The 24,906-nt window shown below is 39.6% G+C and overlaps 2 protein-coding genes across 10 annotated transcripts in view; both read right to left on the bottom strand.

The window, feature by feature from the left end:
- Nucleotides 1–353: 353 nt before the first annotated feature.
- On the bottom strand, nt 354–13,899 carry LOC120306613 (Golgi apparatus membrane protein TVP23 homolog B-like). Of its 2 annotated transcripts, none has more exons than XM_039340195.1 (7): nt 13,763–13,899; nt 11,217–11,299; nt 6,720–6,864; nt 5,185–5,274; nt 3,148–3,279; nt 2,927–3,055; nt 354–2,115 (listed from the first exon to the last, which is right to left on the bottom strand). In XM_039340195.1, exons 1-7 carry the CDS (start codon nt 13,772–13,774, stop codon nt 2,083–2,085), a joined length of 624 nt encoding a protein of 207 aa, XP_039196129.1. In that variant the 5' UTR covers nt 13,775–13,899; the 3' UTR covers nt 354–2,082. The 2 variants fall into 2 exon arrangements, with proteins under 2 accessions (XP_039196129.1, XP_039196130.1); XM_039340196.1 differs by having other exon boundaries at nt 13,664–13,770.
- A 2,535-nt stretch (nt 13,900–16,434) lies between these two features.
- LOC120306612 (F-box/WD repeat-containing protein 10-like) overlaps nt 16,435–24,906 on the bottom strand; it is a 53,951-nt gene continuing 45,479 nt past the window's right edge. For all 8 annotated transcript variants that reach the window (XM_039340185.1, XM_039340187.1, XM_039340186.1 and 5 more), the window contains 2 exons: nt 20,244–20,399; nt 16,435–17,711 (listed from right to left, as the gene is read on the bottom strand). In XM_039340185.1, the coding sequence (XP_039196119.1) occupies nt 16,849–17,711; nt 20,244–20,399 (1,019 nt within the window). In that variant the 3' untranslated portion in view covers nt 16,435–16,848. The remainder of the gene's footprint in view (nt 17,712–20,243; nt 20,400–24,906) is intronic.

Below are 24,906 nucleotides of genomic sequence, written 5' to 3'. Positions count from 1 at the left end.
GTGGGTGTGGCCCATTGGCTGGGCATGGCTGTAGTGGTACCAGCAGACTGGGTGGGACTAAAAAGTTCAATCAATCAATTCCAACTTTGCAAGATCTTTTTTTTTCCCGTGAGAAGTTGAAATTTACTGATTGACTGAACCTTTTTTTTTTTTTACATGGCGGTGGAGGCCTAAGGCGAAAAGGTTTTATAAAACCCAGCTGAAGGCCTAGGACTGGGGCGATGGCGCGCATGCCCGCAGAGAGGGCTCTCAGTGCCGCCTCTGGCACCTGTGCCATAGGTTCGCCACGACTGCAATATAGTGTATCACCTGAGACACATGATATTGGCACACTAAATCAAACCCATTCAGAATTTCACAGCTTTAAAAAAATATATTTCTTTGTAAAACAGGTTAATTCGAAAGGTCCACAAACATGCACAATGCAAAACAGAGATTTTAAATACACTGTTTCTGTATTCCAAGAACCTTTACTTTTTATATCCAAATATGAACATTAACAATCAGCATTCATGTAGAAACTTGCCAACCACTTTTCCTTTTAAAATGAACAATAAATCACCATTAGGCTTATATTAAAGTTTTTTATAATCAATATTTCTTTCCTAAGTTTATCTTATAAACTATCTGAACAGTAACATAGCTTTAACTCCTGTTTAAGCATCTTGAGAAATATACAAATTGATCATGTTTGAAGTGAAGAATTGGATGTCCATACAGTAATCAGCAATAACTGAATAAATTTTAATTCTGATTTTGAAAAACAGCCCAATTACCAGTAGCACATCGTGACAAGGTAGGCCCTGTACATAGAACTCACTCTACTCAAAGCAAGAAAGTTTGCAGAAATCTACATTCTTAGTAGAGCCTAAATTCACTGAAGCATTGCTTACATTTGCAAATAAATATTTGCAGATGAGCTAAATCAGTGGTCCCCAGCCTTTGTGGCTTGGCGGTCCAGCTGGGGAGGGGACTTGTGCAAGTTGAGCTGCATGCATTTGCGCATGCCTGCTGGCCTGCCGCTTGCACAACTCAAGCTGCAAATAGGCCATGGCCCAGTAGTGAGCTGCTGCCCAGGAGTTGGGGACTCCTGGGCTATATTAATCCAGTGGATTACTTGGGCTAATTTTACATGAGCCGCCTAGTTTAAATTAGCTCAATCTCTTATTTCAACCATTCTAAAGTTGCTTGTTTGGGTTTATTATGAGTTCATGGCTCTAGCAATTTCAGAATAGTCTTTCTATAATATCAATAATCTGTAAGTGGCACAAAGGGGCACACTCAAATCCCTCCTCTCTCTATAGAATGCTGTGAATTGAGATCTACATCCTTGTAGGCTACCATAGTTGTAGCCTGAGAATTCACTTTTACTCAGATAGTAAGCTGAAGGGAACTTGCCCTTGTTCCTCAGGAAATCTAAATATTCAAGAAGGCTCAGATCAAAACCAAACAAAACAGGAAAGTTAATTTTTGCCAGTCAACAGGCATCAGTGTTTTTCTATTCTGATTGTGAAACTGGAACTCTTAGCTCTTCCTCCTGACCTTTAGCTGAAATTATCCAATTGTTGTTGTTATTTTCTATTTTCCTCATTAAGATCTAAAAACCTGCTTAAAAATACCTGATCTCACATTAATGTAGACATTAAGTCATGCGTTAAAGGTTACATTCCACAGTTCTCCCATGAGGAAAGATTGCTCAAGCCCTTATCATCAGACTTCTTGAACAAGCTGGTTTTGAAACAGCACAATATTTGATTGCAAAGTTCTTGAGGACAGATCCGGCTATTTCAGGAATGCAATGTTATAGTCACAGATATCATCACTATTTTTTAAAACCTAATTCAAAGTGGAGAATTAATCATTTAATTAATTAAAGAGTCTAGCAGTCAGTTGAGTCAAGAAGAGCTTTGTAAAATCTAAGTTGTAAGAAATGGTAACAATTAACACTTCTTTGAGACATATTTAATTACAAAAATCCATACACAGATTATAAATTTCCTGTACAGAGGCCAAGAAATAGGGTTTCCCCCCCCCCATTCTCCATAAGGACTGAAAATGGTAGGTAGTGTTTCTTCATGAACCTCAAGATACTGCTTGGTCCTCCTTGGGCGTGGTCTGTAAAAGAAAGATAAATAGCATTAGATCAGGACTATAATGACTATAGTTAAACTCTTTGAAAAATCATCTTGTAGGGTGCACTTGCCCTGATTCTGGAAAAAATATTCTCTGTACCACTTTATGTGGGCAGATACAATCACTGGACCTTTGCCTAGAAAAGGCTGTTATCAAACCACCTGTAGAGTTTTTTCAAGGAAACAATACTGCCTAAACAGCGTCTCTGAAGATAGTTAAATGGAGCAAATAAGATTATTAAAGTCATGAGGATCCTCTAAGCCAGAGGTTCCCAACCCCCAAGCCGCGGCCCACTATTGGGCTTCAATCCACTTAGAACTGGGCCGTGGAAGCAGCGGCAAGCGCATGCGCTACTCCACATGCACGCACAGCAACCATACCTGCCACTTGTGCAAATGGAGCTGCGCACGCGCTTGTCTGCCACTCATGCAGAACCATCTTCTCTCCACCCTCCACCGGTCTGCCAAACCAGAAAGGCCGGAGACCGCTGGTCTAAGCTTCAGACCCTCAAAGTCAAATTTCTCAAAGATCAGTCATATGTATTCAAATTACAGGCAAGAGCACTCTGAAAGCATATGTGACATATTTCCTCAACAGTCCAAGGAAGAGCTGTAATACATACAACTGAAAGAAGCACCCATCCTAGCTATAACAGAACCTGAACAGGCTAGTGTTGGATCTTGAATTCTTTAAATCTCTAGGCCTACAAAAAATAGCAAAATCAGGAAATGCAAAATTAGATAAGCACCAAGGCAAATGCTTGGAGAGGAACAGAAAATAAAATCTGACCTACCTGCCGCAGGAACTGCCTTCCCAAGTAGAAAGTTGCTGCGCTAGTCAGGTTCTTCCTGCTACCCACTTTGCACCGAATATAGCCATAAAGATTAGCTCCTTGCAATACTACACCCATAATTACCACTGCCTATAAAAGGAGAGGAAGATATGTGAGAGAACCAAAGCCTCACTGTTCCCCCAAGAATGAGCTTAGCAGGAACAAATGAACATTTTACTCACCAGCCACTTAACTTTGAAAGAAAATAGGGCACTGAAGGCAAAAATCACCCAGAGTAAAGGACATGTGATTAATCCTAACCAGAAGATTCTGGACTCTGCTTCTGAAATAGCTTTCCTCCCTTGAGCAGATGCCTAAAAATGAATGGTAGTAGTATTTTATTTACACTGTATTTTATTTTTTTAATTAAGCGTAAAGCCACATTATAAAAAGTTTACTTTCGTTAAATACTGAAAAATCTCAGTAATGATAATACAGTTTCTGAAACAGCAGAATCTAATTATTCTTTAAAGAAATCATGCAATAGAAAGCTTTATGTCTTTGGATTTCAGAATGGAAACAGAATGAAGTATCCTTTTATCAAAAAGGGCTATCAAGGGAGAGAGCCCTTCCTGACCAATGCAGCACCACTTTATAGAGCCTCAGCTATCCCTGTCACCCTGTGCTCTGCTGGCCTTGCCATGCCCAGCTGGCCTTCACTGTCTTACTCCAACTGCCCATACCACATGCCTGGTCTGGCTCTATGTGAGGCAGCTGCTGGCTGCAACAGGCCTTTCTCCCAAGGCTGCTCATGATTTGGAGAATATAACCAGCAGTTGCCTCACATAGGGCAGGCCTCATCAGCAGTGGAAGATGGTGAAGGTCAGCTGAATGTGGCATAAGCGTCTGGCCAGTTTATTGCTTGAGGTGGCATTGGGCCCATTGGTGGTGCTGGCTGGCTCTCACTTCCCAAGGCCCCAAGCCACCACTTCAACCCCAGCCGTGCTGCTTCTGCCAATAAGTTTCGTTGTGCAGAACGTTCAAAGGGGCAGAGATGCGGGGAGATAGCCAAAGGGAATTGAAGTGCCCCTGCTGTCATAAATGCAGGCAGCTATTGCCAAGTACCTGAATTCTGATCATGTAACCACAAAACTTCAGGAACTGGGTGTAAATACCATTCGTTCAGCATCGCTGTAACTTCAGTTGCTGAAATGAATGGTTGTAAAGTGAGAACTATTTGTAAAGAACAGTAAATATTGCTTATGCAAGTTTTCATGTTATGAAGACCTAAGGGGATCAAATGTTTGAAAACTTGTAGTTAGTTAGTCAGGAAACAGACAACACAAGAACTACAGTTACTCATCTTTATTGTCATAGAATCCTGGAAAGCCTGACAGAGTTTCTCTGTCCCTTTTATAGTCAAAGTGAAGTAATTTTGAGTTTCTTCCTCACCGCATCTGTATTTCCTAGCTAAGATGTTGTTGTTGTTGTTTTTGTGATGACTGTTGCGTATTCTTCTTCAAGGCTATCTTCATATTCCTGTTCAAGCCTGAAAGATTTATAAACTGAGACCCTACCTTACCCTCCCCTCAAATTCATTTGCATTAGCCTGATGTATTTAAATATTTTCACGACATAAGGTTGAAAAAAGATTTTCAGCGTGCCTAAAAACTGTTGCTTGTGTTTGGTTCTTTAAAGTAATTATAGGAACTCTAAAATGCATTGCTTGTATGATTTGATAGTTTCATATTAGCTCATTCAATCATAATTCTTTAAAACAGGTTTAATTGTTTAATAACAAAGAGCCGAGGTGGCGCAGCAGTTAGAGTGCAGTACTGCAGGCCACTTTAGCTGACTGTGTTCAGCAGGTCAGCGGTTCAAATCTTACCGGCTCAAGGTTGACTCAGCCTTCCATCCTTCTGGGGTAGGTAAAATGAGGACCCAGATTGTTGGGGGCAATGTAAATATATATATACATTGCTTACTGGTGTACACCGCTTAGAGAGTGCTTGCACTTAAAGCGGTATATAAGTCTCATAAATAAATAAATAAATAAATAAATAAATATCATTTATCTCACTGCAAATAAACATATACTGTGCATCTTTTTTGGCCTCTAAATCAGAGGGTAAAGCATGTTATATTACAAATACTACCTTCAATAATTGTGCTGTGATTTGTGTGTAGTGACCTTGTATCCAATTCTGGAATTAAAAGTGCTCTAAGCTGTAGAGTACACTATTCACAGTCATTCCCTCAGCAACAAGGGAGATATTTACCTTCCTGGCTTCAAACACCCAGTGACTTTTGCCATCATCATCAACCTGGTTCCACCATCGGAGGCCAACCATCAACCTCCCTGTGACATTCTGGAGAGAGTTAAATACAGCATGAAAGTACTTCCTGCAACAGCAATCATACATTTTACTAAATAAGCTCCCCCAAATGCCTCCACTGTTGTATGCACAAAACTTAATGAAACAAGAATCTCATTCCTGTTGTGCTGTTCAACAGTAGAACTATGGGCAGTTATTAGAGTCACAGTTCTAAGTGAGCTACCAATTGCTCAGCTTGCCCTAGTATGCCCCTGGGCTACATTCTTAGAAATCCTATTAAGTTTACTGCAAATAGCTGCTTGGCAAGCAAGTTATAATTTCACTAGTGACATGGAGACATGTTGTGACAAAGTCCTCTTAGACTACTATCATGAATATACGTTATATGCCTTCTGGTTATTTCAAAAGCAACAATAATAGTTTGCCATGTGTCTTCCTGCCCAAATAACTCTGGAATGTTTACAACAAGATATAAAACTATTACATGATGGAAGTGTTTTTTCAAACATCCAAACGTATTTGTAACGTATTGTCAGGCATAAAAGTGCAATTATACATATTTAACAATTTGAATTTTCCTATCTCACTTTGACACGCTATCTAAAATAAGTTACAATAATAACAGCATGACCAAGGAGGACAACTGGTCTGTACAAGAGCAAGAGGCTTTTTTTTTTCCTTCAGTATCTGTAATAATGATGAGCAAGCCTAAGCAAGCCAAGAGACAAATCTAATACTGTTTTCCAATTGGAACATATACTCTACCCTCTTAAGCCCTTGTTCTCTTAACACATAATCGTGCTGTGTTAATTAATATATAAATGTGCACAACATCCTTCTACAATGAAAAGTTTTTGCTTTTTCTTCTTTTTATGTTTTTGGCTACATTCTGACTTTCATGAATGCAAAAGAACCATGCATGTTTTCCAGAGGATCTCCATCCTCCCAGGTCAAAAACTGTGTAGTAACTTCTTATGCTTCTATAAAGGTTAGGAGAATAAATATTAAAAAAATTGCTGTCTACTTTGGTGGCAGAAACATCACATAAGCAGGACTCTGACAAAGTAATGTCCCAATCAAAATGTTAATTAAAATAAAAAAGTAGCTATAAAGTGTCATAGAGAGCAAGCTTTCTGCATGTATATACAGGCATGGTAAAATGTCTATGAACAGAATAAAGCATAGAAATAGCCACTTCGTTATATTTGAATGCAAATACAAACTTCATTATACGTTAAGATGGAAATTCCATTCTACACGTGTTCTAATATAACTTTAGTAAAATAGCTCAAAGCACCAAAGAGCACCCTCCCTCCAGCTCATTACTTTGATCTCTGTACTTGAGGAGCAGAGAGAAAAGCAAGCTAAGTAAAATCAAAATTAGTATTCTAATTTTGATTAATAGTACTGTTCCCTGTACTACCAATTTCTCTGATAACAAGCATTTTCAAGTATCAACATATTACAAAATGACTTACCTTCACTGCCCAAAAGTCACACGACAGAAGTAAGATGATTGTCACCATACAAGCAATATAGCTGTTGCTGAGCAATTCACAAAGTAAGTAGACAATTATTGCACTGACCCGGAAGAACAAGTGGAAAAAGGAAGCTATAGGGTGTCTGTAAAAGACGTAGGAAGAAAATAATTTGGTTATTGATTTCAGTGTTTAATCTGGCCAAATCAAGCTTTAGAATTTATGCCATTATTCCAATTTCATAAAGGCAACAATGTTCTTATTAGCATAACTATATTATTATGATTGGTCACACAGTCAGTCAAGTGTTTAGAGTGGATTTGGCATTTTTGTCCATCTACTGAGTCCTTCCCAAGGACCTGAGCTAGGTAGAAGTTGCTTAGGAGTATTAAAGGTATTATTGCAGGATGAAAACTATTATTATTATTATTATTATTATTATGGATCATCGCACAGTCAGCCAGATGTTCAGACTGGATTTGGCATTTTGTCTACCTATCGAGTCCTTACTCAGGACCTGGGATAGGCAGATGTGGATGTTTGATGGTATTATAGATATCGTCGGAGGATGGAAGCAGTTCCTAGTAAGACCGCCTTTTGCAATTGACTAATAGCGAATTTGTCAATGCCAATGGTGTTCAAGTGGTGCTCCAGTTGTTTTGGGATTCCACCCAAGGAGCCTATGACTATTGGTACTACCCTTGCTTGCTTTTGCCACAGTCTTTCTATTTCTATTTGTTGGTCTTTGTATTTTGTGATCTTCTCCAGTTCTTTCTCGTCTATTCTGCTGTCTCCAGGCACTGCCACGTCCATTATCCAGACTTTTTTGTCTTTCTTATCAACAACTGTTAAGTCTGGGGTGCTATGTTGCAGGTGCTTGTCTGTTTGAATTCTGAAGTCCCAGAGCAGTTTAATTTTATCATTTTCTATGACTTTCTCTATTTTATGATCCCACCAGTTTTTGCTTACAGGCAAATGATATTTTTTGCAGATCTTCCAATTCACCATTGTTGCTACTTTGTCATGCCGCTGCTTGTAGTCAGTCTATACAATCTTCTTGCAACAGCTTACCAGGTGGTCCACTGTTTCTTCAGCTTCTTTGCATAGGCGGCACTTACTGTCTGTTGCTGTCTTCTCAATTTTGACTTTGTATGCATTTGTCCTTAAGGCTTGGTCTTGTGCAGCCAGAATTAGTCCCTCGGTCTCTTTCTTCAATTTTCCTGCTCTTAGCCATTGCCAGGTTTTATTATTATCTGCTTTCCCAGCTATTTTTTTAATGTATTGGCCATGTAGTGCTTTGTCTTCCCATGCCTCTATTCTGTTCTTCATTTGGTCTTTCTTGTAGGCCAGTTTGGTCTCTCCAGTAGTCAGTAAGCCTTCCTGATATACTAATTTCAGTGCATCTTCATCATTGTTCTTCAGATATTCTTCCAAAGCCATTTTTTCTTCTTCAACCATCTGATGTACTTGTAGCATTCCACGCCCACCTATTTGCCTTGGTAGATAAAGTCTATCAATGTCACTGCGTGGATGAAGGGCATGATTCATTGTCATTATTTTTCTGGTCTGCCTATCCATTGCTTTTAGTTCTGCTTGAGTCCAGTCCACTATTCCAGCTGTGTACCTAATGACTGGAATTGCCCAGGTGTTGATTGCCTTTATGGTATTTCCTCCATTGAGTTTGGACTTTAAGATCTTCTTCACTCTCTTGATGTATTCACCTCTAATCTTTTTCTTGACTTCAGTGTGCTTGATGTTGTCAGCTTGAAGGATACCCAAGTATTTGTAGTACTCTTCCTCATCCAGACTCTTAATGTTATTTTCGTGGGGCATCTTGATTCCTTCAGTTTTCACTATTTTTCCTTGTTTGATAGTAAGTGTGGCACATTTGTCCAAGCCAAACTCCATTACAATATCTTGGCTATATATACGGACAGTGTTGAGCAGCGATTCTATTTCAGATGATGTTTTTCCATACAGCTTCAGATCATCCATGTAAAGGAGTGGGATAGTCTGGCAGATGTTTTTGATGTTTGATAGCCATGTCCTGAGTTATTCAGTATTGTTGACAGAGGAAACAGTGCAATAACAAATAGTAATGGTGATAATGAATCTCCTTGAAATATTCCTCTCTTGATATTAACCTCTCCCAGTCTCTCACCATTGATCTGCAACTGTGTCTTCCATTGTGCCATCGATCTTTGCACAAATTTTCTGATGTTTCTACTGACTCCTGTTATTTCTAGGCACTTGATTATCCAATCATGTGGCAGAGAGTCAAATGCCTTTTTGTAGTCAATCCATGCCACATTCAGGTTGGTCTTCCTTCTCTTGCAGTTTTCCAAGATCATTTTGTCTATTAGGAGTTGATCTTTTGTTCCTCTGCTATTGGGGCGGTTTCCTTTCTGCTCAGGTGGAAAGAGATTGTTTTCAACTAGATGCTGTTGTACTGCATCAGCTACCACACCAGTTAGTAATTTGAAAGTTGTTGGTAAGCAGGTAATTGGCCTGTAGTTGCCTGGTGTTGCCCCTTTTGCTGGATTTTTTATTATTAGGTAGGTTTTCCCAGTTGTTAGCCACTTTTCAATTTCTCCTCCTTGTAGTATATTGTTGAACTGCTTGGCAATGAGTGGGTGTATAACAGTTAGATGTTTCAACCAAAACCCATGCAGTTCATCTTCACCTGGTGCTGACCAATTTTTGATTTTCTTTGCTCTTTTTTCTACCATTTTTGTTGTTATTACTAGTTCTTTCATTTCAACTTCTGTTCTATTTGCATCCACCTCTTTTAACCAAGCCGCATCCTTGTTGTATTTCTTTGGGTTATCCCATATCTGCTTCCAGAACTGCACTGTTTCTTCCTTGTCAGGTACTGACTGATTCCTTGCAGTTTCTCCATTGATGGATTGGTAGAAACGTTTCTGATTGGATTGAAATTGGAGGTTCTGCCTATAGTTTGCAATTCGAGCTTCATATCTACTGATTTTCCTGGCTATAGCTGTTATTTGTTGCTTTATTATTTCCAGTGCTTCCTTGATCTTCCTTGTTTCTAAGTGGTATTTCTTGATTAGGTATTCTTTGGTCTTCTTGTTCTTCAGCTTCTTTTCTTTCATCTGTTCTAGCTTGCTTGCATGTGATCTTAACTTGCTGATCTTATTTTCTAGTCTAACTTTCCATTTTTCTGGTGCACTGTTTGTTTGTTTTTCTTCTTTGTTAATTTTGCATCACAGGTATTCAGTTATAACTGCAGCTTTGCTGTACATTAGTTGGTTTGTTTCTTGCAGTGAATTGGTGCTTATACTTGATATTGCAGTATTTGCATCTTTTAATGCTTGTGCTAGCTGTTTCTTTGGAACAAGCTTCAATGCAGGCAGCCTTATTCTGTTGTTTTTGTGCTATTCTAGATGCTCAGTTATTCTTTGTTTCAATTCTTTTATTTCTTTAGTTAGAAGGTTTTGTTCTTCCTGAGGAAGAGGTGCCTGGTTTCCAAATGAGAGCAGTTGTATATCTCTGCTGGATTCCTTCACTGCCAACTCCCCTTGGTTTGCCTCTACATTCTGAATTACTTCTGGTAAGGCTTTGATTTCTTTGCCCTGGGTAAACCTTTGCAGTTTGTCCAATTCTGTTTCTGTGAATACTTTATTTTGTATTATAAATCGGCGTTGATCTGCTAGTCTCTGTTCTGTTATTTCTGATTCTGGATGTTGTTCTTTCCAGAACTGGTGCATTCGTTTTAGATATCCTTGTCTTGTTGGATTTGATCTGTAGTAACAGATCATTATTTCTTTGTTTTCCATCACTGTGTATCTGCGACGGGTAAACACCTTTTCTTCCAGTATTTCTGCAGCTGCTGGCCCTGGTTGCTCAGCCAACAGTCCTGAGTCCTGTAACCCATTTTTCACCAGATATCCAGGAACTCCAATATCTAGCGCGGACCTTGTTAACCCGGGCGACATCCGAGCCGGTATGGCATTCTGAAATTTACGTCTCACCATATTTTTTATGGGAGAGACACTCTTTGTCTGACTCCTCTGATGAGACCAATATGGTTGAACTTCTGGCATAGCTCTCATCTTCCTCAGAGTACACAAGCCCCACAACCACGTCAAGGTAGTGCCTCACTGGGGGATGATGATGATGATGATGATGATTATTAATGTGAAAAATATAAATCAAACAAATTCTTTAACTTGAAAGACCATACTCCACAACATCATTTTCTTGCAAATGTCTGCTGAGGGTAAAGAGATAAGTAAATATTGCAGTTCATTTTATGGAAGTCTTCCCCTAAATTTGACCACGAAAGCAGAATCTATGCTGATATTAATGAAAATATTTTCAACCTCTACACCTACACAGGATTCTACCACCATGGTTACTAAATCAAATTATATTTGTAAATGTTTCTTAAGAGACTTAAGTCATGCCAGAACTTTTTTTTTAACTATAGCCCCAAAAGCCTGTTAAGACATAGCAGCCTCTTACTTCCAGACTTACTTTATTCTTGATTTCCTGGGCTTTCTGGACATTTCAACTTCTCCATCAAAAAGCGAAACATCTTCTGTCTCATCATTACTATCCTAGAGAGATAAATATAGATTTAAAACATGGTTTTTTATAAATATATACCCTTGTGCAACAATTCAACAAAAAAACTCCAACCTATGCCATTGTGATAAAACTATAGGTGCCTGGAGGTGAGGATATGGGGAAGATGATTAAACAAACATTCTGATGCAAGCTCCATCCCCTTTGAACATATGATGTGAGGTGGAATGCCACTATGATTCTCACAGAGTTATTATATGAGAAAAATAAGAAGCAGGAGTATTAGGTATGTTTACAGGCTTGACTTATATATATAACAAATCAAGATAAAGCTTTTATCAGCATCAGCATCATTCTGGTGAAAATGCCAGATTCTGTGGTGCTTCCGGATGAAATTTAGAAAATTACATAGAAATGAGGAACCAGTATTTTGGTATAGTAATACATAATTTCACTTGAAATTATTATTTTAAACTCTGATTAAAATAATAGCAACATAATCTAAGTTTTTTATTTTAAAACTCTATAGCAAAACATGGGTCTATTTCTTGTTTAGTTAATATCAATATAAAAAGGAATGCAACAGATTAAACAAAAATTTTATTTCTTTTAATAAGAGTAGTTATTCTATATTAAACTAGAAAATATTTCATGGGCCCTTCAACAAGATTTCTAAAGCAAGTTTTCAGGAAGATGTACATTCTTGAAACTAAGATTATGCAATGTTAAAAAGCAGATGGCTAAATAAGTATATTGGGGACTATGTTTAATTATTTGATATTTGAAGCCAATACCAATGATGCCAAAATCTGTATTACACTTTCACCCTCAGAATATTTGTTTGTCTAATCTTCTGTTTATTAATTAGCAATAATTCTTCAATGCAGCATTTGGGCCTTATTTTTGCACACTATCTTCTCCTTAAAAATTATTTTAAAGGTGTATGGGGAGATCACACTCCTTGTCTCACCATCACTGCAACCATTTACATACTTATTTACTTTATATAACTTGGCAGCTAAAAAAGTGAATAATCATAGTCTTCTTTGTACATAGGTGGAACAAACATGTTTATGAATTTACTGTAAGCATTATCATTGGTATCATTGGTAAGACTGGGGCAAAAAATAAACTCTGGTTATTGGATTTGTTATCGATTTCTTAGCCTTCAATCAACCAATATAATTATTTCAAAGAAAGCATAAAATAAGTGATCAAAAAACAGCACCACAAAGAAAACATCAATTCTGATGATTTTCTATGAATGTGTATATAGCATTTTAACATACCATTATTAATAAACTAAAAATACTTAAAACCTGAGCTAAGAATAACCTAAAATTAAGGATAAAATCATGGCATTGTTTAAAGCTAAAATTATATCCCTAATGAAAACCAAATAACACAATTCTGAAAACATTCTCTGATATCATTGTTGATAATGCTCTGATGTTAGTAAAATTTTACATTTAGAGCTGTCAGATATATTTAAGAAGGTAACAATAGGATACTGGTATCCCTTTACTGCACATGAGTATTTCTTTCTGAGAATCTCTAGCCTCAGCACCCCAGGGTTGTTGTTGCAGGGAAAATTATAAGTGAATTCCAAGTTCATTACTTTGAGCCTGTGAGTGAAGGGAGGGTATAACTTAAATATTAAATCCATTTCTTCATTAATGAATTATAAACCTTCAGGGCCATCTACCCAATTTGGGGAAAAATAGACTCATACTCATAACTGATCTTTCAGAATGATTGTTGGATGACTCTAGAAGATATTATAAATCGTAAGTGGAACATATACCTAGTTGCATAACTACTAAATGAAACTACTCTAAGCATAATGTAATCCTGCAGTCAACCTGCTATTTGTGCGTTATCTTAGGGGCATCTTACAATATTTGAGCTAAAAATGCAGATGACCAGTAGGCAACAGCAATCGTTAGAGTTCGCTATATGCTGCTGTCTTGCTGACGTCGGATTTTCATACCCTATAGTCCTAATCTTAACTTGTTGCTAGAGTTCATCAGAGGATTTTACTTCGATATTATACAATTCCATTCCAATTATGCCTGGGAGCCTTAGAAATGCAACTCCTCCACACACACCCAAATTAAAAGCTATATACAAAAACATTTAACAATTGGGGGGCAGGGACAGAAAGCAATGCTTTGTGAGCATAGCCCAGACATCGCAGGAGAAGGAAGATGCGAGCATAGCCCAGACATCGCAGGAGAAGGAAGAAAGATGAGAGTAAGAACCAAGCTGGTCTTCCCCTCTTCTAACAAAGCAGCTATAACTTGTGTAGGTTAGGATGGGCTTCATCTAGATGTACTCATTTTCTGCAGCCACGACCTTGGCTTGAAAGTCCTCCACCAGATCCTTTTCCAGCTCACCTCCCTCTCCAATATTTAAAAGTCCCTTCAGCCCCGAAGTCGGAAACCCATTCAGCGTCCCTGACCCAAGCGAGGAAATAATAGCCCCTTAGCGCCCACCTGCCGCAACATTGCTTCCGCCTTCTGCCACGTCACAACCGACTCCCCAAGCAAAGCCGTCTACGTCATCAACGTGCGACGGACGCCAAGATATGCGTCCAATTCCAATTCCAATGGAAAGCCGTCAACATTGACTGAGAGATATACAATATAGAGCGCTCATCTCAGTTTTACGATTAGAATATCTCCATCCCAAGTAAAGTAAGAGAGACTTCTCTAAGCCATGTTTTTCAGCTTTATCAACTTTAAGATGTTTGGACTAAAACTGTCAGAATACCATGCCGGCTGTTGCTAAGGTTGAGAAACACTGCATCATAGGACATCCCATTATGACTCTCTGGAGAAAGTCAGGAATTTAAAGTGAATAAAATGGGGAAGGTGTAGCTTGGCACTCAAAATGAAACATATTGCAATAATAATTGTTCTATTCTTTTAGCTCTTAAGCTGCCGGCACAGTGTTTAGCTTTATTATAGATTAGGTGTTGTGCAGCTTTTGGTTCAACTCGCAAAACTGTTCTAATATCTCCCGAAAAATTACTTCATAGAGATGAATAATCCGCACAGCAAAGGGACACTGCACAGGATGTTCTCAGGAGCAGTTTTTCTTTCAGATTTTTCCAGGGATGCCGCCCATCCCAAGGTTAGGCCGGGATCTTGGCTTCTATGTATCCGAAGGAATCAGCAATTGTGCAGATTGAAGAGCAGCATGAAAATTAAGGACACTTACTTATCAAGGCTTTGCATCATTCCATAATTAGATTTGCACTTGTATTGCACACTGGCAGCTGAGCCCATTTATTTCTGGATTCATCCTAACGTTGCAGTTTTTTGAGGAAAGTGTGCTCTTGAGTCTGTCTTCACTCCTGACAACTGCCTGGATAAATCCCTGCAATTTTCCTGGCAAGATTTTTGGAAACGGGTTGCTCCCTAAACATTGCAATAAAGATTGTTTCCATTCCACTATGAAGCTCTCTACAGTCTCCGGGCTGGTCATTCTCCAATTGACAGCAACCTTTTCTTCTTAAACTAATCTCTCTCCTTTTCCTGCAGATGTATAGGATTTGTAGTAGCATGCCAAAACTGGATTTCATCAGTATTTTAAATACAACTAAGTATACAGACTTAGAAGCTTTCCAGGTCTCCCTCAGTTTTTTTTTTTTTTAACTGCAAAGCATCAATGAAAGCACTGAACGTGATTTAACAATGTGGGTGGGAGGAGGGCCCTGATAAAATCTATCTGGCTATATTTTTAGAGTGTTGGATGGATGGCCTCTAGGATCTTCAAGGACATTGACAGATGTAACAACCCATTTTTGTCTTTTTCTGTAATAATCTTGCTCCATATTTGTAGCTCCCATTATCTTCTGTGAAGAAAACTGAGAGATGGATGTCTCTGTGAAAGATCTGAGTAATGATGCAAAATAAAAAATATTTTGTCATAACAATACAATAGTGAATGTTAAATACTTGAGCTTATTTTTTTCCTAACAATTAGTGCACTAAGGAAGTATGTGGAAGTGCATAAGACCCATCTGCTAATACAACCTACTGGCAAAATAAAAGGGTTTTTTTTATATATAGGACATCCCACTATAATGCTTACAAATGATGTTTTTGTGTGTGCTACCCACTGCATACTTGTGAAACATGAGAAAATAAACTTGCCTTTAAATATTTACTATTAATAATTATATGGTTCAAAAATATTTAACTTTCCTATTATATTTTTCTGTCCATGGCTGCTCTCAAAATAGTTTGCTTCATTCTTCCAAAACACATGATTTTAACATTATTCTTAAGCATGATTTGCAGGCAAAATCTTTGAATTTGAATTGTTATTTTAAGTTCTTTCCATATCTTTGAGGAATATAGCCAAATTAAACTACACGCAAGGAGCAGGCGCATAGGCTATAGTGATGGCTGACCTGATGCAGTTAAGCTGAAATTCAATCTTTCCTGCCAAAAGCCTCTGCAATATTTGGGGCCAGATGACGGTAGAAAGCACCCATGCTAAAATATGTTTAACTTCCATCTTACTTTTTTCAATAGCATTTGCATCTCCCTTCCCCACTGTCCCATCTAGTCTGTGAAAAAATGACCTGAAAAAATGTAAATGAGAACCTGGATCTCTTCAGTGCAGACTAATACTTTAGCTTTAATACCATCCATCCATTTTTTTTTCAAATTGTTATTTTTGTGGCCATTGTTTTTCCTTCTGATCAGCTCAGAGTGATGTACAGTGCACTGCAATGTTGTGTCCCAAGTCCTACCCAATTTTTGACTGTGTCCCAAGTCCTACCCAATTTTTGAATGTGTGCCTAATTTTTGATTGCATGCATACTTCAAAGGGGCAGAGCTTTGACAAATGTAGCAAGAACCTATAGATGCTCCTGTTATTTTATAACAGCTTCCCTCTCCCCTCAGGTATCTGCTAACAAAAAGGTATTGCTGGAAGTGTGATTCAGTTGCTCCCAAGGAGCTTTTTATGTGAGGAGAAGGGTCACTAACTTAAATTTTCCTTCTAGGACTATATACAGTACTTCTACCCTGCTGTGTCATTTATGCAAATTATAAATAAAAGCATTTGATTTGATCTCTGTTGTTTTGCAGCTAAGAACAAAGTCTGTAAAGCAAAGACTTACTCTATAAGAAAGTACAGTACAAAACAATACTAATTTCAAGTTCTTAAAAATATTTTGTAAAGATATAATTTTGATAACTTTTATAACTACACAGTGAAACAGTTACATTAAGATATCAGCTAAGTAAGACACAACAGGAATGCACACATATAATTTCTGAAGCAAAATTTACAAAAGGTATCATCAATCTTTTAAATAAACCTGCATGAACAGAACGGGAACTTTAAAATAGAAATGTTGCAAACTGGAATTATTTTGGGAAAGGGAGGGAAACTCAAGAGTCCCAATTTTTGAAAACAAAGGTCTAATCGATATAGTACAGTTTGTCACAGTCTCCCAAAAGAGGGAAATAGGGCAAAGTTTCAGCAGAGGACATCAAGAGTACCTGGGCCAGAATTTTGCATTTGTTTGCAGGGTTTGTCAGTTGTATTAAAACAATTAGTCTCAAATGAAAACATTATCTCCAAGTTCAGGAGCAGCAGTTCTGCCCTCCTTAGTAAAGTCATCTATAGGAAGCCCTTTAATTTTCCTCACCCAAGCATTTTTACACACTTTTTCTCTATTTGCAATAACTTTTGTCTTGGTTGCCTGATACTCTGCAATCTTAGCTTCTTCATATTCTTTCATTTGTTGTGTAGTCAGAAGTTGAAACCCAGAATTATAACGATAAGGATTTACATTAAGGGCATGGAAAAATTTTCTGCGCCGTGAAGTTACATTGGTATCAGGTTGGGCAATCTTCATTCGTGGTATTTTGATGGATTCAACTGAACTTGTAAAGCCACCAATGATATTACTCTCAGCAGCAGCAGCAGATGAGATCTTAAAATAAGCTTTTTTTCTTGACAAACTGCTGCAAGACTTGGAACGTGTGATAGAGGGGGGAGGAATGAAGGATTTCACATTACCCCCAAGCAAAGAATTCTTTGTGTTGAGCTGTAGTATTTTGGTTTCATAAGGTGAGGAAATCTTTTCCATACCTAAAGTGCCACCAGCAGCCTTTAGTTGTTTCACTTGGGTTGCTAGATCTATTGCCTTGTACTTTGAACTTTGAGTAGATAGAGATGATCTGGGCAGTTCTTTCTTGGGCTGAACAGGTTCCCAAGCATCATTAATGTTCATGTTGTATGCCATATTGGCATTGACATCATCATTTTGGTAGGCATGGTGTACTGTACTGACAGTGAGGAGTATCTGATCATTAGATATGGGACCAATAGGATGCCTCTTCTTTATGTGATTTAACAAAGCCTTGGTATTCTGGGCAAATGAGGAAGGGGCTGGAGCTTCTGATACTAATTCCTCATCTGTTTTAAAAAAAGAAAAGAGAGGAGTTTAAGCCTAAAATACTACCTACTGACATCAGAACAGAACTTGAGGACAGAAAGCAGGGGCAACTCAGCAGAAGGCCCCCAACCTGGTCTTCAAAAACTGACATAAAAAGGTACTTCTAGAATTAGAAAAATCAGAAGCTTTACTGAAAACCCCAGGAAACTGTTTATTAATTCAATGAACCAATGTGTCATCTTAATCACAGAGGATTACGTTTTAAAAACATCTGATAATTGACAACAAAAATAAACACAAAAACCATCAACAGTAATAGCCAATGGCAGGAAGAAAAAAAATAAAACCCAATCACAATCATACGACAGGAATCCAATATCAGGGATCAAGTCATAACTCATCCTGTCCCAGGGTCTATTGAGTGCTGTGCCTGGGCTGATACTTGCCAAAGCAACTCTCCTAACAGTTTCCCCAAATATCTATTTTTGGGAGGGTAATAATTTGCAAATCATAATTGCATTCAATGAGCACTTACCTATAGTAAGCTTATGGTGAAGCTTATTTCCAACTGAGTATACATTAGATCAGTGATGGCAAACCTTTTGAGCTTGGTATGTCAAAAATCTGGAAAATGCCTGACTTGATTCTGCTGATGTGTCACATCCCACACAAAACAAAAGAGAAACAATTCTCTATCTCCCCTCCATCTAGGCTACCTTGAACAATGACACTTGACAGTAGCACAAAGGCTAGGCCTGAAGTCAGGGCCTGGGCTTTGACTTCAGTCCTAACACGACTGCTGCAACTGAAAAATAAAACTTGCACCATGCCCCAAAGCCTGTGAGTCTTGGGGAACAGTGCAACTGCACCATAGGCCAGCACTTCCAAGCATGCCCCAATGCTTGTTATTGATGCTCGTCTGAGTTTTTGTAACATTTCACAGTAGGTTTCTGAACTTATCGTCGAACCACGCTCCATGGACTTCATTAGCAGTACTCCTTTGGCATCTTCACATTTGGAGGGATTTTTTATGGCACCACTTCCAGTGTGGTGTTGGTTCACGATAATGCTCGCCCGCACACCGCTAGATGCACCCAAGAACTTTTGAAGCAGTTCCATTGAGATGTTTTTGATCACACCCCGCCATAGCCCAGATTTGGCACCGAGCGACTACAAGTAAGGAATTTCAAACCTTGTAAGATGTTATGACAAGTACCTCATTTTGAATGGCAATTATATCGAAAAGTAATGTAATGTTGTAGTTTTCTAATGCGTATAATAAAAGTTCTCTATCTGCAAGTGTCTATCATTGATAAGCAAACAGAGTTTTATTTCCAAATTGTCCTTGTACATTACTCTAGACCTCAGTCAGATTTTCATTTTTGATAAAGCTAGAAAGCTTTAGGGCTTGTGAAAACCAGGCAGAAATTCAACAGGACTCTTGGTTTCTTTTGTCATTTTTTTTAAAGTGTATCTATATTCAATTTTAAATACAATGTGTAATTCTTGTGCCAAATTCTCTCTTTAGTGTTGTAAATGAGAATATTGAATTTCTTATATTCACAGTGCTGCAAAGGTTGGTAAGTAATAAAAAGATGTGTTTGGCAAATAGCTCAAACCTATATCATTTTATTTATAATTCTAAAAGATTTCTTTTCATTCACATTATATGATGCTGGATGCTGGATGCAGGGAAGAATATCCATTTGGGCTGAATGGTTTGTTTGGCAATGAATGGGGACAGCGCACATCTACATGGAGGTGAATGGAGAGAAAGAATAGGAACAGAGATGGATGGCTACAGCAGAAGGGTTAAGTCAGGGCTAGGCAACCTTGGCTCTTTTATGACTCGTGGACTTCAACTCCCAGAATTCCTCAGCCATGCTGAGGGGAAAAGGAGAGGTTTTCAAGCTGAGCCATACTGGCTCAGGAATTCTGGGAGTTGAAGTCCATGAGTCATAAAAGAGCCAAGGTTGCCTATCCCTGGGCTGGGTAAATGGAGTGAAGGGAGGAATAAAATTACCTTCCAAATCTTTTAGCCAATATTTTTTTTTTCATTTTAAGGGGAAGAATTCATAAAGGAAACTATCTGGTTATAGGAAGATGTGTGGTGAAAAGGTTATCCTAAAGGGGTTTGATGAACGCCTCCAATTTTGACTTGCAAGACAGGACACGATGCTTAATACCCCCTGCTTCTTTAAGAGCATTTTCCATCATTAGCTGAATAATTAATAACTTTAGATTTGCACAGAAATCCTAGCTTATGGAATAAAAATATACAGAGCTGAATAGTCATCTTTTCTAGTTGCCTTTGATTTGGGGAAATCAAATAAGTCTGTGCAGACTTCAAGCCAATTTTCCCATTTTTTAAAAAAAATATCCCACCTTGGTAAGAAATTGGGATATCATGACAGTTTACCCATTTTTTTTACTTTTAGTTCTGCCTATAAATTAAGAATGCAGCTTATTCTTCTACAGTACTAATCAGTAGCCTAAAGGTGGATATCAGTAACTGTTATTACTTTTAAAAATAATACTCAAAAATTCTTTACCAGAAGTAACTTTGATTATTGTGGAAGATCGCTGTTCCTTTAGGGTTTGATGAGCAAGTTCAGAGAGTCTCTGCTTTTGGTATGGATCCAGGATCATGGCTGTCTTACCCTCCCTCTTTCGGGGTAAAGGAGTCTTCACGATTTCATAAAGGAGGGCTAGAAGAGAATCACATGGTTAGCAGTCCAAAAATGTGATACAACAGAAAGCTGTGGAATGTTGTTGTTGTTAATTGCGAAGTCGTGTCCGACCCATCGCGACCCCATGGACAATGTTCCTCCAGGTCTTCCTGTCCTCTACCATCTTCTGGAGTCCATTTAAGCTCACGCCTACTGCTTCAGTGTCTCCATCCAGCCACCTCATTCTCTGTCGTCCCCTTCTTCTATTGCCCTCAATCTTTCCCAGCATTAGGCCCTTCTCCAGTGAGTCCTTCCTTCTCATTAGGTGGCCAAAGTATTTGAGTTTCAACTTCAGGATCTGGCCTTCTAAAGAGCAGTCGGGGTTGATCTCTTCTAGGACTGACCGGTTTGAACGCCTTGCAGTCCAAGGGACTCGCAGGAGTCTTCTCCAGCACCATATTTCAAAGGCCTCAATTCTTTTGCGCTCAGCCTTTCTTATGGTCCAACTTTCACAGCCATACATTGCAACTGGGAAAACCATGGCCTGGACTATACGTACTTTTGTTGGCAGGGTGATGTCTCTGCTTTTTAGAATGCTGTCTAGATTTGCCATAGCTTTCCTCCCCAGGAGCAAGCGTCTTTTAATTTCTTGGCTGCAGTCCCATCTGAGGTGATCTTGGAGCCCAGAAAAATAAAATCTGTCACTACCTCCATTTCTTCCCCATCTATTTGCCAGGAATTGAGAGGGCCGGATGCCATGATTTTGGTTTTCTTAATGTTGAGTTTCAAGCCAACTTTTGCACTCTCCTTCTTCACCCGCATCAAGAGGCTCTTTAGTTCCTCTTCATTTTCTGCCATTAGAGTGGTATCATCTGCATATCTTTGCTGTGGAATAATTCTAATTAAATATGGCCTCATTAGGTTAGAGGGTTAATTCCACAGGGTGATTTTATACAGCAATGAGACTATATATCAGTGGTGGCGAACCTATGGCACAAGGTAGCAGTCGGAGCCCTCTCTCTGGGCACACGTGCCATTGCCGCAGCCTTGCCTCTCCCTGCGACCCCCTCCTCACCAGCAGCTCCCTGGAGGAGAGTCACCCCCCGCGTGGCCCACGTGGCGCAGCGCAGCCAAGGACATGGCAGCCAGGCAGTGTAGACAAGACTCTGCCCTCACACCCCATCGTGCACAGTTGATGCTGTGGGGTGCGGGCAGAAGGTGTGGCCACCATTGCGGTACTGGGCTGCCTGGGTGATCTGCAGTGGGCCATGGAGGCAGTGAGTGGCCCTGCTGGTGGGTGGGTGGGGGCGGAACAGGGGGTGGAGGGAGGCGGGGCCAATTTTTGGGCACTCGGTCTCTAAAAGGTTCGCCATCACTGCTATATATCTAAGTTACATTTGTGTGCATAAAGATCCTCAATATGGCAAATTTAAAAAAATATCAAATACTTTGGGAGAAAAGCATACCAAACCTTTTCAATCTTGAAAGAAATATGAAAAGATAATTCATGGTGTTTGCAGATGAAACTTTTATCATACAGTTATCCTGTTTCACTGCAGAATTTTATAGAAGACGAAACAGGTTTCATATCTTTAGCTTGGAATCTATTTTATCTTACCTTGTCTGTGTTTTTTCCCCATTAAAATATATATTACAGTACAGCAAAATAAAAATATCTATACAATTGTTTGATTGATAGCCCTAAGACAGGGCTTTTCAACCTTTTCACCCATTGTACCACTTTTAGGATATGGCAACATCCGAGGACCACCAGTCACTTAGCAAGGTGTCAAAAACTTGATGCCCCCCCAAAAAAGGAAAAAAGTGATAAAGTACAGGTAGTCCTCGACTTACAACAGTTCACTTAGTGACTGTTCGAAGTTACAATGGCACTGAAAAAAGTGCCCCCCAAACCACAGCCGAGCAAGACGCCTGCCTGCCCGGCGGTGCTCTTCCTCCTGTCCGAGGTTTTCATTGTTGTGAGCATTTCTGTTGAGGATTGGCAGCGGGGGTGGGGTGGGGGGGTGTTTGGTTTTTATTCCCCCCATCTTCTGGGTGGTTGCAGCAGGTTTTAGTCACTTCACATGACCCTGGGACACTGTGACCATCATAAACATGAATCAGTTGCCAAGCATCTGAATGTAAATCACAAGACCCTGGAGATGCTGCAACATTCCAGCTGATCGGTGCTTGTTCTGGGCTCAGCAGAAGCACCAGGATCAGCGCCAAGCTCCAGCTGGAGTCTGGTGCTGATCCTGGCGCTTCTGCTGAGTCCTGACAGCCCCGAAATGCTGATTCTGGCGCTTCCACTGAGCCCTGACAGCCCTGCAGCTCCAGCCGTCTCTCACTCAGGCTTGTGCGGTGCTACCACCAGTTCAGCTCATTCCCCTCCCCCGCTACCACTTTTCTAGAATGGCCGCGTACCACCTGCCAAGTGCCAATGTACCACAGGTGGTACCCGTACCACTGGTTGAAAAGTCCTGCCCTAAGAAACTGTCTGGAGGCATCTCTAGTCCCTGTTATAATTCCACTGTTATCTATTAAAACTTACTGAAATATTTCCATGAGAATTAAACAGGTATAATACTTAGTATAAATAATGGAACATTATAGAGTACATTAAGTACAGAGCCAGGGTGGCATAGTGATTAGAATGCAGTACTGCAGGCTAATTCTGCTGACTGCTGGATGCCAGTAGTTTGGCAGATTGAGTCTTACCGGCTCAAAGTTGACTCAGCCTTCCATCCTTCCGAAGATGGTAAATGAGGACCCAGATTGTTGGGGGCAATAGGCTGACTCTGTAAAGTGCTTAGAAAGAGCTGTAAAGCACTGTGAAGACGTATATAAGTGCTATTGCCATTAAAGCTTAGAATAATTACTTTTGCAGACATAGCAATTGTCCCAAAACATGTGCAACTGCATCACCTTCAGAACTGATTCACAGGTAGATAGAATTTGTATTGCCTCTGGCTGGCAAAAACAGCACAATAGTAATAGTAATAGTAGTAAAGTTGGAAGGGAGCTTGGAGGTCATCTAGTCCAACCCCCTGCTCAGGCAGGAAACCTTACACCATTTCGGACAAATGGCTGTCCGGTCTCTTCTTAAAAACTTCCAGTGTTGGAGCATTTACTGCTTCTGGAGGCAGGCTGTTCCACTGATTAATTGTTCTCACTGTCAGGAAGTTTCTCCTTAGTTCTAGGTTGCTTCTCTCCTTGATTAGTTTCCACCCGTTGCTTCTTGTCCTGCCTTCAGGTGCTTTGGAAAATAGCTTAATTCCCTCTTCTTTATGGCAGCCCCTGAGATATTGGAATACTGCTATCATGTCCCCCCTTGTCCTTCTCTTCGTTAAACTAGACATACCCAATTCTCGCAACCGTTCCTTATATGTTTTAGCCTCCAGTCCCCTAATCATCTTTGTTGCTCTTCTCTGTACTCTTTCTAGAGTCTCAACATCTTTTTTACATCGTGGTGACCAAAACTGGATGCAGTATTCCAAGTGTGGCCTTACCAAGGCATTGAAGAGTGGTATTAATACTTCATGTGATCTTGATTCTATCCCTGTTAATGCAGCCTAGCACTGTGTTGGCCTTTTTGGCAGCTGCAGCACACTGCTGGCTCATATTTAGGTGATTGTCTACTAGGACTCCGAGGTCCCTCTCGCAGTTACTACTATTGAGCATGGTGCCACCTATGCTGTACTTGTGCATTTGGTTTTTCTTGCCTAAATTTAGAACCTTGCTTTTTTCACCATTGAATTTCATTTTGTTAGTTAGTGCCCAGTGTTCAAGTCTGTCCAGATCCTTCTGTATCTGAAGCCTGTCTTCTGGAGTGTTGGCTATTCCTGCCAGCTTGGTGTCGTCTGCAAATTTGATGAGTTCCCCATCTATCCCTGCATCCAAATCGTTGATGAAGATGTTGAAGAGTACTGGGCCCAGAACAGAGCCCTGGGGCACCCCACTACACACTTCCCTCCATATAGATGCAGTTCCATTGAGGACCACTCGCTGAGTACGGCCGGTCAGCCAGCTACGGATCCATCTGGTGGTGATTCTGTCTACCCACATTTTTCTATCTTATCAAGTAGTAGGTTGTGATCTACTTTATCAAATGCCTTACTGAAGTCCAAGTAAATTATGTCCACAGCATTCCTCTGATCCACTAATTTTGTCACTTGGTCAAAGAATGCAACAAGATTTGTCTGGCATGATCTATTTTTGACAAACCCATGTTGGCTTTTAGTAATGACTTTGTTTGCCTCTAGGTGTTCATTTATTTGTTGTTTGATTATCTTTTCCAGGATCTTCCCAGGTATTGAGGTCAGGCTGATAGATCTGTAATTTCCTGGATCCATTTTTTTTCCTTTTTTGAGGATGGGAACTACATCAGCTCTTTTCCAGTCCTCTGGTAGTTCCCCTATGTTCCAGGATCTTTGAAAAATATAGTTCAGTGGTTCCGATATCACATCTGCCAGTTCCTTGAGAACTCTGGGGTGTAATCCATCTGGTCCTGACGATTTGAACTCATCTAGGCTGGACAGGTGCTCAC

Source organism: Crotalus tigris, unplaced genomic scaffold (genome assembly GCF_016545835.1).
Source record: "Crotalus tigris isolate CLP2741 ecotype Arizona unplaced genomic scaffold, ASM1654583v1 scf7180000017742.2353718, whole genome shotgun sequence".
In the NCBI taxonomy this organism is placed as follows: Eukaryota; Metazoa; Chordata; class Lepidosauria; order Squamata; family Viperidae; genus Crotalus; species Crotalus tigris.
The sequence above is the reverse complement of the archived record's forward strand: the minus strand, read 5'-3'. Positions and strand labels throughout refer to the sequence as shown.

Bases quoted from the DNA above. Each gene is read 5' to 3' on its own strand.
- LOC120306613 (XM_039340195.1), bottom strand. The intron at 6,865-11,216 runs GTAAGTCTGGAA...CGTCTTTTACAG, and splicing joins CCCAGGAAATCAAGAATAAA to ACACCCTATAGCTTCCTTTT. The intron at 3,280-5,184 runs GTAAATATCTCC...ATTCATTTTTAG, and splicing joins GGGTGTTTGAAGCCAGGAAG to GCATCTGCTCAAGGGAGGAA.